General features: G+C 39.2%; 1 protein-coding gene across 2 annotated transcripts in view; it reads left to right on the plus strand.

Annotated features, from left to right (window-relative positions):
- Positions 1 to 16,448, plus strand: part of LOC124595750 (TBC1 domain family member 16) — a 94,902-nt gene that overhangs the window by 56,415 nt on the left and 22,039 nt on the right. Inside the window, exons 8-10 of one of the 2 annotated variants that reach the window (XM_047134626.1) lie at positions 6,801 to 6,944; positions 10,889 to 11,035; positions 12,220 to 12,406. In XM_047134626.1, coding sequence (XP_046990582.1) covers positions 6,801 to 6,944; positions 10,889 to 11,035; positions 12,220 to 12,406 — 478 coding nt within the window. The remainder of the gene's footprint in view (positions 1 to 6,800; positions 6,945 to 10,888; positions 11,036 to 12,219; positions 12,407 to 16,448) is intronic. The other variant, XM_047134627.1, reaches the window with a different exon arrangement.

The following is a 16,448-nucleotide window of genomic DNA, read 5'->3' on the forward strand; positions in this document are numbered from 1 at the left end:
TGCAAATTGGGTGGAAAATTTGATCATAACAGCCCTCAACTGCTGTGAAGTAATATACTTATTTTGTGCAACAATACATGACGTCATCTACAAATGCCAGTGATTAATCTGTTGTGAAACAGTGATTATTTCACATACCCTATAGTTTAGGTCCCAGTTCACCTGACTGTGATTCGTTTCATGAGTTACAAGGGTCTGCACACATACATTTGTCTGCCTCTTGAGAATGTATCTCTGTGGTAGTTAACTGAGCAACTCACACCCTGAACAGAAGCATAGTCTGAGTGGAGAAGAAAATTTTCCTAATTACTTGTGCTTGGTCATCAAGAAAGAAGTAGGGGGTCTTTGTGGACAATATGTTTAAATCTTCGTTATCTTGACCTCTGCCCCTCCTCCTAGCCCTTGCAAATTGCTTCCCTCTCTTCACCTCTTCTTTACTCAGTGTTATGGCTGTATGGTAAACAGTTGTATTTACTCACATAGATATGCATAGGTATAGCATGAAATGCATTTGTCTCATCACTCATTGCACACTGCGCATAATATGAGACATTGATGGTTGTAGAAACTCGTTTTTGGAACAGAACATTTATCATATATGACTATATGGCTCACTTTTGCAATTAGTTCAAGCATTAATCACTCTCTCTCTCTCTCTCTCTCTCTCTCTCTCTCTCTCTCTCTCTCTCTCTCTCTTTCTTTCTTTCTGTTCTGCCCACTTAACTTACAGAAATAATAATAAATTTATCCGTTACTGACAAATAGCAGCAATTTTAAGACAGAATGATTGGCAACAACTTAGCTTTGTAGTTAGCTTTATCAATGAAGCCTTTGTGACATGACCTCACAGTGAACAGCAACTCTTTCACTTCCTGCAGGAGCTTAACTCCTTTCCCCATCTCAGATTCAGATGGTCACATCCAGAGCCACCTTCCTTGGAATTGACCTGTGTGTCATTGAATCTCATGCCCAATCCTCAGTCAATATCAAGCCAACCATTAACTAACATTACCTCCACTTTGACTCCTTCCACCCTTTCCACATCAAACTTCCTTTCATAATGCCTAGGCATCCATTCGTCAAAACAGGAAGATATGGAGCAGTTCTGAGAAATACATACATTTAGAAACATAGTTGAACCTCAATTTTCAGGGGAATTTTTTAAAAGAGTTCTTCTGTAGGGGGAACAAAAAGGAACATGATTAAGAAAAGACACACAATGCTGGAAGGGATGGTAGGAGAAGTTCAAAGTGCAAGAAATGATTTGAAGTTAACAGTGTACTGACACTGTGGTACACATGCACTATGTACCTAATAACATGGCCAATGCTCTGAAGACATAGGCTTCAAATTACAATCCTTGACCAGAGGTAATTTTCAGCAGGACTCCAGACTAGGCCATCCAGCCATTAAAAAAGGTTTGCGCTACAGTTTCTGCCGTGAAGTCCTTCATTGGAAATTCCTCAGGCCACTTGTTGAACCTTTCTAGCACCGCGAGACAATAACTGTACTCCGATGCTGTGAGTGGGCCTATGATGTTGGTGCACCATGTCCAAAATACTGGTTTGGCGAAAGAAATGCACCTAACAGTGCCTTGACATGCCGCGTGATTTTATTTCTCTGGTACGCCCGCAACGCTTTACAGATGTTCTGCAGTCTGTGTGCGTATCTGCCCATACAAAAGTTCTGTATGACTAACATGACAGTGCACCTTATTCCCAGGTGTGCCAGATTGTGCATTGATGCTCTAGCTTTTGCTCTGAAGTGCTGTGGCTCAAATGGGTGTCTCTCTCCTCCTGCTACATCACATGAGCTGTAACTTCAGTTCTTTGGATTGTTGCAATAAATCATGCAACTCAATATCACGTTGTTATGCATGCATGAGGGCATCATAATCAAAGGCATTTGTCATTGCTGCCACATGTGGGGTATCATCTGCTACCACAGTCACTGTTTCTACATGAAGAAGTGCACCAGCTAGAATATGTAACTTCCCTTCCACATAGACAATGCTGGTCATCACAACTGCTTATTCAGTGCTTTTTACAGCTTTAACTTAAAGGCAGCACCAATGACAGTGGATGAAACATCAACCATGAGCGCAAGTGTGCCATGACAAGGTGTGCTAATAGGGCGGCCTCTGGTATAGCTGTTTTCACAGCCGGAAACATGTTGTCTGCCTCGCTAGTCCAATGCACTGCGTAGTTAGTCTTCGATGCACCCTTACGTGGTTCGTTCAGTGGTACAGTCATCGGTGCCTGTTTGTGAATGAACCATTGGTAGAAATTTACTACTCCTAGGAACCGTCATAGTTCTCTGACTGTGATAGGCTAGGGGTATTTGCATATGGCCTCTACTTTTTTGTGGTGGCTAAATACCCTGTGAATTCACCAAATATCATAGAAAGAGCACCTCTTTCTCACCAAAAAACACACTTGGCAGGGTTAATTACTAGTCCCTGTGTGCATAGAGTGTCGAACATATGTCAGAAGCTGTAAGTGTTTTACTTCCAATGTGAAAATCCCCAACATATCATCTACGTATGCTTAGCAAAAATGTAAATCTTTTGTCACCTCATCCATTAAGCACTGGAAGTCTGAGCTGCAATACACAGTCTGAGTGGCGTCATGGTGAGGTCAGATAGGCTGAATGGCATCATCAGTGCTGTTTTGGGAATGTTTTTTCTTAGCGACTGGGATCTGAGACTGTGCTCAGACTAGGTCAGTGGTAGGAAATATCATCTTACCATGAACATTTGGAGAAAAGTCTTCTCTGTGTGGGACTAGGTACAAGTCTGGGATGATCCTTGCATTTAGTTGGCAGTAGTCACTGCAGTGGCGCCATCCATTCTTTTTAGACACGATGTGAATCGGGGCTGCCGAGCTGCTACTAGGAACTCTGCAGACACCTTGTGATAGCATGCTCCACAATTCCTGTTTTACCACTTTTAGCTCTTTAGGCATCAAACGCCTGGGCCGAGCATTAATTGGCAGCCTTGGCATGGTCAAAATGTGGTGAATGGTTGTGTGCTTGACAAGTGGGAGAGTAGGCAATTGCTGAGTGATCTCAGGGTATCCATTCAATAACCATATGTCCAGTGTATCACCTGTGACTGTGCGTACCACTAGTGGAGTGACGCTTTCCCTGGTGTATGCAGTTTAGTAGTGAAATCTATTAATTGCTGAAATCGCAGATCTGGCAGTAAGTCATAGAAGGAAGAAAAATCTGCTCTGATAAGAGGCTGTGATATATCTGCCACTGTAAATTGCCACTCAAACACACGGCATAGCCTGAGGTTAAGGAATTATGTTACTCAACCAAACATTCTAACCTTGGAGTCATTAGTGGTGAATAGAGAGCAATCGCCAAAGCTTCGGTGTGGTAGGTGCTTTGTCGGATCTTCTGACACTTCTGCTCCTGTATCAGCCAGGTACTGTAGTTTTTTATCGTGGTCCGTCACAAAAAGTCAGCACGTGTTTATCATAGAAGTTGTTGTCGCTGCTGCGGTGTCTGATTCATGCTTCCACTTGCAAGATGGCGTACACTTTCGGGAATCATTACTAAACTTCCTGTGGTTCAACATAGGTTCTGTGCAGATGCTGATTAATTATGACCTCATGACTGTGAGTGTCATAGCTGTTGACAGTTGTGCATTATTTTTAATGCATCTACCTATGTGGTCAGTCCTGCCATTAGCGATTGCAGGGAGGCTACCGTCACCGTGGTCACATCTTGTTGTCGTGGCATCAATACTGAGACACTTCATGCCGGATACATTTCAGCTGTCCTGTCAGCAGTTTGTGCCAGTGCCTTTAAATCACCCGCACACACTGTGAGAACCTTTTGGGTATCTGCTTGCCATTGGGATGACCACATATTCCATAGCGCACCATCACTTACAGTGTTGCTTGCCAATGTGCATAAATGTCTTAGAGATTGTGATTGGTCTTATGTCAAAGAGGTAGGTGCATCAAAACAAAATATCCGGACACTCTGTGACCAAAATGGTACTGAAACAGAGGATGACGAACTAAAGGCCGAAATACTAAATGTCTTTTTCCAAAGCTGTTTCACAGAGGAAGAATGCACTGTAGTTCCTCCTCTAGATTGTCGCACAGATGACAAAATGGTAGATATCAAAATAGACGACAGAGGGATAGAGAAACAATTAAAATCGCTCAAAAGAGGAAAGGCTGCTGGACCTGATGAGATACCAGTTCGATTTTACACAGAGTACGCGAAGGAACTTGCCCCCTTCTTGCAGCGGTCTACCGTAGGTCTCTAGAAGAGTGTAGCGTTCCAAAGGATTGGAAAAGGGCACAGGTCATCCCTGTTTTCAAGAAGGGTCATTGAACAGATGTGCAGAACTATAGACCTATATCTCTAACGTCGATCAGTTGTAGAATTTTGGAACACGTATTATGTTCGAGTATAATGACTTTTCTGGAGACTAGAAATCTACTCTGTAGGAATCAGCATGGGTTTCGAAAAAGACGATCGTGTGAAACCCAGCTCGCGCTATTCGTCCATGGGTTCCCAGGTAGATGCCGTGTTTCTTGACTTCCGCAAGGCGTTCGATACAGTTCCCCACAGTCGTTTAATGAACAAAGTAAGAGCATATGGACTATCAGACCAATTGTGTGATTGGATTGAAGAGTTTGTAGATAACAGAACACAGCATGTCATTCTCAATGGAGAGAAGTCTTCCGAAGTAAGGGTGATTTCAGGTGTGTGCAGGGGAGTGTCATAGGACCGTTGCTATTCATAATATACATAAATGACCTTGTGGATGACATCGGAAGTTCACTGAGGCTTTTTTCAGATGATGCTGTGGTATATCGAGAGGTTGTACAATGGAAAATTGTACTGAAATGCAGGAGGATCTGCAGCAAATTGACGCATGGTGCAGAGAATGGCAATTGAATCTCAATGTAGACAAATGTAATGTGCTGCGAATACATAGAAAGAAAGATCCCTTATCATTTATACAATATAGCAGGTCAGCAACTGGAAGCAGTTAATTCCATAAATTATTTGGGAGTACACATTAAGAGTGATTTAAAATGGAATGATAATATAAAGTTGATCGTCGGTAAAGCAGATGCCAGACTGAGATTCATTGGAAGAATCCTAAGGAAATGCAATCGGAAAACAAAGGAAGTAGGTTACAGTACGCTTGTTCGCCCACTGCTTGAATACTGCTCAGCAGTGTGGGATCCGTACCAGATAGAGAAGATCCAACGGAGAGCAGCGCGCTTCGTTACAGGATCATTTAGTAATCACAAAAGCGTTACGGAGATGATAGATAAACTCCAGCGTAAGACTCTGCAGGAGAGTAGCTCGGTACGGGCTTTTGTTGAAGTTTCGAGAACATACCTTCACCGAGGAGTCAAGCAGTATATTGCTCCCTCCTATGTATATCTCGTGAAGAGACCATTAGGATAAAATCAGAGAGATTAGAGCCCACACAGAGGCACACCGACAATCCTTCTTTCCACGAACCATACGAGACTGGAATAGAAGGGAGAACCGATAGAGGTACTCAAGGTACCCTCCGCCACACACCGTCAGCTGGCTTGCGGAGTATGGATGTAGATGTAGATGTAGATGCAGAGTGCAATCTATGAGCTCCTCAGTGAGCAAAAGCTTCTCTAGTCAATTTCCTTCTGATTGAAACAAGTGTGTTATCAATGTATTTTTAATCGATGCACACCATTCTGTATCCGGTGGCATGGCTGGAATATCTTGGACTTCTGCTGGTAGATCCTCAGTGAGCACTTCAACCACATATCTGTACTTAGTCTCATCCACCGATATTTGTGCGAGGACAAACTGACTTACTAGTTGGACAAAACATAATAGAGGATTATGTTGACAGAATGGTGAGGGTTTGATTGTCACTCTGTTAATTGTACCGCTGGCTGCCGGTTCAATTGTGGCTGGTGAGTTGTTCATTCTCATGTGGTAATGTGTGCGGCATGGCTTGCACGAAAGTTACAAGCATGAGTGTTGCAAAACTGCACGAAACACTGAAGCCGGTGTGGTGTGGACTTTTCATAGTCACTTGGGGTCACTAAATATGAGAGTAACAGGGAAAACAAGATATTTATTCTCACATATACTTGATAACAGCTTAGATCTACACTTATATGAATGTATGCACAATGTAAAGTATGGAATAACCAACAGAAAGTAAACCAGAGAACAACTACATCATTATAGCTTGAAACTGCCACTACATGTAATGTTTTTGTGTCACTCTACATACGTGAGGATAAAATTTCAGAACAGGTCACTACAATTGAAACACATACCAGGATCACTCTTCTAACATCCTACGTCATGCCCTGCAACAGGGTATTTCCTATCAAAAGTGTAAACACTTCTTGTCATTGATTGTGACTGATACCTTACGGCCATACTAATATAAAATGCAAGACAAAGCTCACAGACCACTTTATAGGTCATATTTGTAGACTACCCTTCCCAGGATTATATATGCTTCAGGAGGAGTAGGGCTGGATATGTGAGAACTGGCAGAGTGCATAAGATAGTTTTTATGACAAGGTCACTGACATTCATGAAGAACTAGGGAGACATTACATATACAATTGCTAGAAATTGAACTACATTTTGCATTTTGAATGTGTGTGTGTGTGTGTGTGTGTGTGTGTGTGTGTGTGTGCGTGCGTGCGTGCGTGCGTGTGTGTGTGTCTGTCATCTTGTTTTTACTGCTGTACTTTTGTGTAGATTTTGTTGCGTAACCTTTATGGAGTCTTCACATTTGTTTTAAATTCCAGTCGTAGAAGAAATGAAATGGACCCAGTAAGCCAAGAGAATTTTTGGCGGAATATACAGTGTATTGTAGAGAAAGATGTTGTCCGCACTGATCGGGGAAATCCGTACTTTGCAGGAGAAGACAATCCAAACATTGAAGTAATGAAGTGAGTGTAATTTTTCATAGATTTTTGTGTCCTTTCCATTTGCACTTGAGGTAAGATGTGTCACTATCTTGACGATTGAAAATATTCTGTAGTGATGAGATGGATCTGGATTTTTTATATACAGTATGTATCAAAAAGGATGGTTAAAACTTACACAACTGAAAGTACACGATAATAAAAGGACAAATGTCAAGTAAACATGGGTCTAAAACGCATAACCTAAGATCTATAAGATATTCTTGATTTCCAATATTGTGAAACAAATCTCTTCTACTGCGAGCTCTTTGCTTTCTATATTTTGGGAAGTGGAAAACAAGAAAAAATGTCCAGTAAACATGAGCTCTAAAATGCATACCTTAAAAGTTATGAGCACTTGTTCATTAGAAGAGTTGTGTTCCAAAGAACTGAAGATGAACAGGTATGCGTTTTAGAGCTCGTGTTTACTTAACATATGTGCTTCTACTATCGTGTACTTTCAGCCGTGTAAGTTTGCGCCATCCTTTTTGATACATCCTGTATATGTTACTATAAAAGTCAGATGATTGGTAAATCCTAGAATTAACTGGTGAAATCGAAGACTTACCATCACGGTGTGGTAAAAGTCTGATACATAGATTTCTAGCTTTTACCAAGAGCTGTTGGTAAATCTTAGGATGCATCCATACCAACTGCTAAAGCCGTGTTCGTTAAAAAATTAACTTAGCAATTTATTGAAATAGTTTGTATTTATTGTAAATTTATGTATTTTAAACATTCTTGAATTCCAGTGTGATTATAATGAGCCATATTCCATATTAGTGAAAAATGTTAAATATGTTACCTTGTGAAAGTTAATTTTTGTTACAACAAGGCTGACTATTATGGCGTTTCGAATTACATAGTATGGAAGACTATTTACACAGGCATTTTTTAGTTGAACACTTTTTAAGCAATTGCACTTTTTGAACCCTTGCTCGAACAAAAGATTGTTTGGCAACCACTTCCCGTAGACTAATTTATTCTCTTGCTACCTCTTTGACGTTGATAAAATTTTCCTTGCACTATGTAAATTGGTTCCTAGTGTACAATGACTTCAGTTTACCAGCTTTGGTACCAAGTTGATAAAATTTGTCATCCTGAATATTTATCGCTACTGCTATTATAGATTTTGTGTCAATTTTTGCCCTTCTCACATTCTGCCCAACTGAAGGTTTTGGAATTTTGTTACATGAGGCTGCTTTCATTTCTTTTGCCTGCAACTGAAGACCTTCTTTGGCAGCTTCTCGGATCCCTTTCATGTTATTAACACTGTTGGAAGTTGTCAGTGTCTCGTCACAGCCACCAGCTGGTTTTAGTGTCTCATTGTTAACTGTTGTCAAATCCTGTGTCTCTTGGTGCTTCCTCACTTGCTGCAGCCGCACTTTCTACCTCTGTTCCTTTGGTTCCAGTACTTGATTCACTGGCATCAATTCCTTGGCCGTCATTTTCAATTTCCTGCGAGTCAGTGGAAGTGCTGTTTAACATTGTTTCCAACTCTTCTTCAGTGTTTGTATTTTTTATTAAATCATGTGGAACAACTGAAGTTGCAATGCCCATTTTCATTGGAACCCCAAACATGGCTTCATATGGTGAACATCTGGTGCCTTCATGATAAGGCCTATTCTCGACTGCTTGCACAAACCTCAGCCGTTCAGACCATTTTGAAGTTTCATTTGTCTCTGTCCAAGTTGATAACATTTTCGCTATCATGATTTGGTCCTTCGACTTATCCCTGAGACTGACTGTGCCCGGCTTCCCGTGGACTGTCTTTATATCACTCCACAACCCACATAAACTTTGAATGACTTGCTTAAAACTCTCTACCATTACCAGAATCAATGATACTTGGGGCACCAAAGCTGGTAAAAATGTCCAAAAAATGATATGCTACTTCATCAGCCCTATTCAAAATTTCTGTGCTGAGGATAACAAATTGTGTCAAATGATCTTGGTATACAAGTATGAACTTCGAATTATTGTTTGCGTTTGCCTGAATATCAATTAAGTCAATTTAGCATTGTGAATTCATTTCACTGTATGTGACAGGTTTCACTACAACACCCCTTTTCAATGTTTTTTGCTTTTTTTTTGACATGGTTCACATAATCTCAAATAAGTAATGATTTATTCAACAGTCAGATTCCTGTACTTATGATTCAGTTCTGCAATCACCCGTGTTCAGCATGCATGGCCTATAGCAATGTAGGTCTTATGTAGTACATTAAACAGTTCATCGAAACAAACATAATAACGAATTTCATCTTTTCCAGCAGGCACCGGTGCTATGAGTTTCTCTTTACCTCCGATGTTGAGAACATCATATCGCTTCAAACGTCTGTAGTGACCAGATTTTTTATTGGAAACGGTTTTTGTATTTTTCACTTCACTTAACAGAATATTATATTGCTCAGCAGTTACATAAAAATTGTTGTCCTTCTTCTTATTCACTGATTCACTTAAAAGTTCGTAAAATCTGTTGTGCATAACATCACTCATTTTGATGCAAAGCTGCAGAAGAAACAAGAAACACCACTAAAATGAGTAGCAAAGGTGACCATATGCACAATGCTTGACACTGATTGATACTACACAGCAGTGAGTGGACTGAGAACTCATAATTGCCAACAAAGAAACTTATCTGAACAAAAAATTGGCAACAGTGAAACTTGTCTGAACCTGCATGACGGAAGCAGGAGTCTTCGATCCAGCTTTCACCAGTTTGCATTTGTAAATCCTAAGATTTACCGATGTTTCTTGGTAAAAGTTTGAAATCTATGTATATAATGAGAAATTTTGGACTTTTACCACACCATAATGGCAAATCTTAAGTTTCATTGGTTAATACTAGGATTTGCCAATTGTTTTACCTTTATGGTAAAAAAAATATATAATGGCCAAAGCAGAAAACACCCATCAAGCTTCTAAAGCAGCAATATTTGTAGTGTCATTTGCTGCTGCAGCTAAAAAGGTAGTAGGGATGAGGAACTCCTCAATATAAACATAATCAGTGGAAGCTGGAACAAATATCTGTATTTGCAAGTGACCCTACAAAGAAATGGTTGTATTAAAGTCCATTGTGCTTACCAGGTCATTAGTAAATTTTTTACTGCTTATTAGTAATATCAGTAGAAATCATTTAACTCTTGTTTATATTGAAATACATGGGTTCAATTTGTTGTAGCCAGCTCTCTCAGTCACTGAACTTCTGAATACATCTAAATGTTTTTTGTAATGGTAGGAGTTATATAATATGATACATGAGTGAGTGAGTGAGTGAGTGAGTGTTCTTAAAGAATTCAAGGAAAAAGGTTAATTCTACTATTGTGTATTTCCTCATCTCTGTCCAAGCAAAGTGGCGCTGTAGTTAGCACACTGGACTTGCATTCGGGGATATGACAAATCAAATCTGGCCATCCACATTTAGGTTATCCATGATTTCTCTAAATCATTTAAGGCAAATGCCAGGATGGTTTCTTTGGAAAGCACACAGACAATTTCCTTCCCAGTTTGAACCTGTGCTCCATCACTAATGACATTGTTGATGGGATTTTAAAACTCTAAACCTTCCTTCCATCATTTTTCATCATGGATTCTGAGCAATAGCCTCATCTTTAGACTTTTTACAGTTTGGAGCGCCTTTCTTTTTTATTATTCTTCCTCTTCTCTCATGGAAAAGGGTTGGCTGTTTCGATTGAAGAAGCCATTATAAGCTAACGTATGTCTCTATCTGTTTTACTTCTACTCGTAAAATCCTTAACAACTTTGCTACATCAGATTCAAATATTTTTTCATCTTGATTGGTACTTACACATACATTTAATATGTGTGTGTGTGTGTGTGTGTGTGTGTGTGTGTTTGTTTTCTTTGTGTAATGAGCTGTTGTACATTTGAAATAATTATTACTTTCACATACAATTTGTATTTAGAACACAGGAATTCTACCAGTTACCAGAAATGATAAAGAAATTGCAGACATTGATGGATAAATACAGAGACAGCATAACAAGTGCGAACCCTTGCAGTACAAAGTATGGAGTGACTGAAATCATGAAACATAGGTTTCCAGGCCTAAGGTATGGGTGATTGTCTCATGTGGTTAGAGTACTGTGGCACTAAAGTTAACAACCCATGCTTTATATTTTCCACTTCTTGTTTCTAACAAACTTATGATGTTGATATAAGCATTGTAACATCCGCATTACAAATAACAAATTTAATGCATTTTACCTTCTTTCCTCACTAATTAACCATGTAAAGTGTACTGATGATTCAAGCTGAAATGCAAATTACCAGGTTATAAAGGGGTGTGGGGAGTAGCATTCTATATTGATCACCATTTGTTCAGTAATGACAACAAAGCAGAAGAGAAGGGAATGGGATGATCTGGTTATCTTTTTTCATGTTAAATCTCCTTGGAAATCAGCAGTTACTAATTTTTGCACTAGTCTGCCACTTTGACACCCGGAACAGTACTGTTCTTTCTTTGAAATAAGATCTGTCAATGAAAACACAAACACTGGAAATGCTACAGTATTTCTTTAACTTGTTAGACAGTTTTTTGATTACTAGGCTGTCTTCAGACAAAACTATCATGAGCAATGACAAGAACAATGCTTGAAAAGCTATTTTGCATGAAAGATATGTAGCAAAACCTCAGAATGAATGTCATCATTGATAGTGCTACTGATACTTCATCAAAACATCCATAATATGTCTCTTCCATTGATAAACAGGAAAACAAATGTTAAGCTGTGACAAGAGAATCCGTTAACTTGGAAAAGATACTTATGCATTCCAAGCCCTCAGGGAGTACTGATTTCCATGAGAGCTACTGATATAATAAGGTTCTTTTTTCCTGGTGGTGTGTAGTCCTTCCTTTGTTGCCTTTATATACATTTTTGTATGACAGCCATGCTGTCCCATAATTTAGGTGATTGCTAACTTATTCTGTAGTCTAACTCATTATAAAGCATTTGTGACAATAAACAGTGGCTAAAAACAATGAGGTTGTTTCATTGCATTGTAATTAGTTCTGAATCTTATCATATCATGTTTCCAATGTGTTTGCAGAACTCATACTTCATTGTATGACAGCTTAAGTTAATGTTACTCAACTGTTTCTGTTATTTGTTATTATTTTCCAGTTGGTGTAAACACCTGTGGATCTCAACACATTTTTTGTTGTGTAATATAATAATTATTGTAGTGTTCAGTATTACTATACTCTTTTTATTCCTGTCTTTTTTGTCTGTTGCAGAAACATTCTGTTAAATTATGCTGTTTACAATCCAGGATTTGGCTACACCCAAGGCATGTCAGATCTCTTAGCACCAGTTTTAGCTGAGATCAGAAACGAATCTGATGCATTTTGGTGTTTTGTTGGGCTAATGCAAAAAGCCATATTTGTCTGCACGCCTACAGATAATGACATGGACAAAAATCTGGTAATTTACTGTTTACATTTAAAAAATGGAAGAAGCAAGGGTAACAACTCATCATATGCAGTAGTTGAGGCATTTTGTGGTTGATGGGCTCATAAAAAAGATGAAAATGTATCATATTTTACATCAATACAAAATATGTAAATTTTCATTTTGAATTCCCAGTCTTCTGCTTATTTTTAGAGATTACCGAAACTAACCACTCTCTGCTCTTTGTCATGGCTGTACCAGTATGCCTTAAGAAATGTGTGATTTTTATTGTACAGACAGCAAAGTGATAATATGAGCAGCTACCTCATAGAGACTTTTAATGGTAGGAAGGCATATAAACATGGACTGATTATTTTGTTAAGAAAAACACACACACACACACACACACACACACACACACACACACACACACAGCATGGATGGTTTTCTACCTTCAGTTTCTAGTTTCCTCTAGGTGTCTCATTGGCTGAAGACCATCATATTGCTGAAAACTGATTTTAAGTAAATCCACCAGTAATACACACAACAGTGCTTTAAATAAATTTGACTGCTATTTATATTTATTGTCACTAACATCACCATGATGGACAGTCTCAGATATTACATACTCTGAAATGGTATGGCAGTGGCAGGGTAATCATATACAAAGTCTGACAGAAGATTACCACCACAATAGTTTTAGTTTACAGTCACTGAACACAAAATTTCTTGATATAGTACACAAGTGTATAAAATTCTATTTTGTTGACACACAGAAATGACCAGAATGGAATTTACTCGTAGAATGAAAGAAAGAAGTTCATGAAAGATAATACAGGTTGCTATATATTGTGATGCAAGTGATTATTGGCAGTCAACCTTTTATGAACATAGATGTTCCCGAAGTGAATTACTCCCAAAGAGTGCAGGTTTCTGGATGGGGTCAGCTATGTAAAGATATGCTTATGAATACTTCTGGATTTCAGATATTACTTATTTGTTTCTAAAACTGCTAGGTTAGAATTTACTCATGTATCTAGGGACAGCAAATCTTCGTGCTTATTGAATGAGCCGATCAATCGCAGGTAAAACTGCTTCCTGGTGGCAGACAGTGAAAGCTTATACTTTCTGTGCAAAATTCAAAATTGTGATTATGGAAGTTTTAATTTTATGTAAGTTGTCACAATCTTCACAATGTGTCAGAAGTTCCAAAGACACTTATGCAGTTTTTACATTCTCCAGTTTATTTTACAAAAAAATCCTTGAAAATATACCCCACCATTGAAGGTGTAGTTAAGGTTATATTCTTCCCAAACTACAATTAATTGTTCATGAGAAAAATATTCCAGTTCTTAGTGTTGAGGAATGTGCATATAGATTTATTGCCAGTGTCAGCACAAACATCAGGAACACTGGTTTCCTTCATTAACCTGCAGCTAATTTGATCTTGAATTGGTGGAATTTTACATACTTCTCTTGAGAAGTTCATATCCAACCACAGCAGTTTACAAGTAGCTACACTAAAACACTATTTTCAAGTTCCCGCATTTTACGTTCACCTAATTTTTTTACGTTCATTTTCATCAGTCCCAACAGAAGTCAACAAATTTTTTCCCGCAGTTAAGAAGTCCATGTTACAACATTTTGTTATGATGACGACGAACAAATCATCGCCAATGTGAATGGCTGGTGGCAAATGCTAAAAACATACAAATCTCTTCTTTGCATATACAGCAGTTTTGTCAGTGAAGTCAATAAGGAGCTGGCTGCATGATCTGGGCTGCAATGACTAAAATAATTAGAAGTCATTGGTAAAAAATAATATGTTGTACTTAACTGGTGGTACAGGAGTCTTCATAGTCAGGATGAACATAATTACAAACAGAGAGCTATAGAGGCATGACACAGGCCATACTTTAACTAAGCGCCTTGTTAGGGGTTGCTTCCTATCAGCTGAAGGCTGTAATATTACTTTCCTACTTAACGTCCCGAGCAAGAGTGGCCGTTTGATTGAGGAGTGAACGGTGCTGAAGTTAAATGCTGAATACCATTAGATTCACAAAAGGTTTCGAACTCTGCAAACAAAAAAACAACGAACCAATGGATCTTCAATCCGATTTTTAGACAAAGGCCATTGCATTGTGGCATAACACAAAACAACATTTAATACTGGGCTGTTAGCTGTTGCTGTGGCTATATGACCAAAGTCAACAGGAAAACTTTCCACATTATCATCATTTTCCACATCTATGAACATACAAGCCTGTTCAAAAGAGTTGAACAGCGTGTCTTCAGCTGTTGGCAATTGGTATAACATGTCGGCATTATTGTGCTGGGCAGTAGGCCGATACAAGATGTCATAACAGTACTGTGACAAAAATAGTGACCAACGAATAAATTTTTGAGCCGTATGCAGAGGCACAGGGTTTGATGGCTGAAACAAAGACGTCAAAGACTTGTGGTTGGTGAGAACTGTAAACTTGCGACCATATAAGAAGCCGTGGAATTTCGTAACCAAAAATCAAAGTGAGAGCTTCCTTCTCGATCTGTGAGTAGTTACGCTGCACAGAGGAGAGTGGCTTCGATGCAAATCCGATTGGGCAATCACGCAAACCAAATTTGTGAGCAAGAACAGCCCCAATCCCAAAATCTGAAGCGTCAACCATGAGGACAAGAGATCGAAGGGCGTAAGACATGTACTAGATAACAATGCAGATTTAAGCTGCTGAAAAGCATGTTCACTTTCAGGCGACTAAATGAATGGAATGTTCTTTCAACGTAGTCGATGTAATGGTGCTGCAAGAGATGAGGCGTTAGGCAAAAACTTGTGATAATAATTGAGCATTCCAAGGACGGATTGTAATTCTTTAACTGTCTTGGGTGCCTGGTAGTTCTGATATTGCTCTTAAATGATCCGGACCCGGATGGATGCCTTGAGAGTTTATTATGTGCCCCAAGTAAGATAACTGTTCAGAAAGAAATTACACTTGTCCCTATTGAGTCTAAATCCATTCTCACGTAGCATTTCAAATAACTGTCTCAAATGATGCAAATGTTCATACTGCGTAGAACCAGAAACTATGATGCCATCTAGGTAATTACACAACAAAGGAATTGACACACAAAGAGTCTATAAGTACTGCTGAAATAGTACTGGGGCAGAGGCACATCTGAATGGAAGTCTCTTAAATTTGTTGAGACTGAAATGGGTATTCATGATGAGAATCTTCTGGGATTCTTCATCCACAGGAATTTGAAGATACACATCTTGCAAATCTAACTTAGAAAAATATTTGCCTGGACACAATTTGTCAAACAGGTCTTCTGAACGTGGCAAAAGAAATGTAACAAGTTGAGGAATGACTGTGGCTTTACAATCCATGCAGTCGGAATTTGCCTAATGGTTTCATTAATATAACCAACGGTGAAGCCCATAGTGATTCTGTCACTGGTTCAGTCACTCTTTGAGCCTCAAGTTGATCCAATGTTTTAGCAACTTCGTCGTGAAGCGTGTGAGGCACTGTGTGAGCGTGGAAAAATTTAGGCTGTGCATTGTCCTGCAATTCAACATGTGCCTGAAAATTTTTCGCGCATCCTGCACCTTATGAAACAGATGCTCCAGTGTTCAACTGAAAAGGAATCGTATGATTCCGAATGTTCAAGTCGACAAAAAGTATTTTTTGCCATCGGCGAAAAATGTCGGTCTGAGAAGCCATGTTCACTCACAAATGTGGACGTGCAGATCAGGCCTGGCAAGACGTCTTTCGTCGGCGTGCACTAACCTTGCAAGCAAAATTGTCACAATCGGACAAAGGCACAGGTACTGGAGGCAAATTTACAACATTTATTTCCATTGCTTGTGGCTCATTGTGATAGAAAGTCTTATATCAGGAACCATTCCGGCGGAAGTTACTTTGTCCAGAAACTTGATATTGAGTCAGATTTTTGTCATTTGAGGCACACTGCCTGGACATGTCCCTTCTTGTTGCAGAAATGTCACACGGCCTTGTGCGATGTGCAATTCTGGTACGAGTGCTTTGAATTACATTGCGGACATGAACGCAAAGTAGGCGGC

Source organism: Schistocerca americana, chromosome 2 (assembly GCF_021461395.2).
Source record: "Schistocerca americana isolate TAMUIC-IGC-003095 chromosome 2, iqSchAmer2.1, whole genome shotgun sequence".
Lineage (NCBI taxonomy): Eukaryota > Metazoa > Arthropoda > Insecta > Orthoptera > Acrididae > Schistocerca > Schistocerca americana.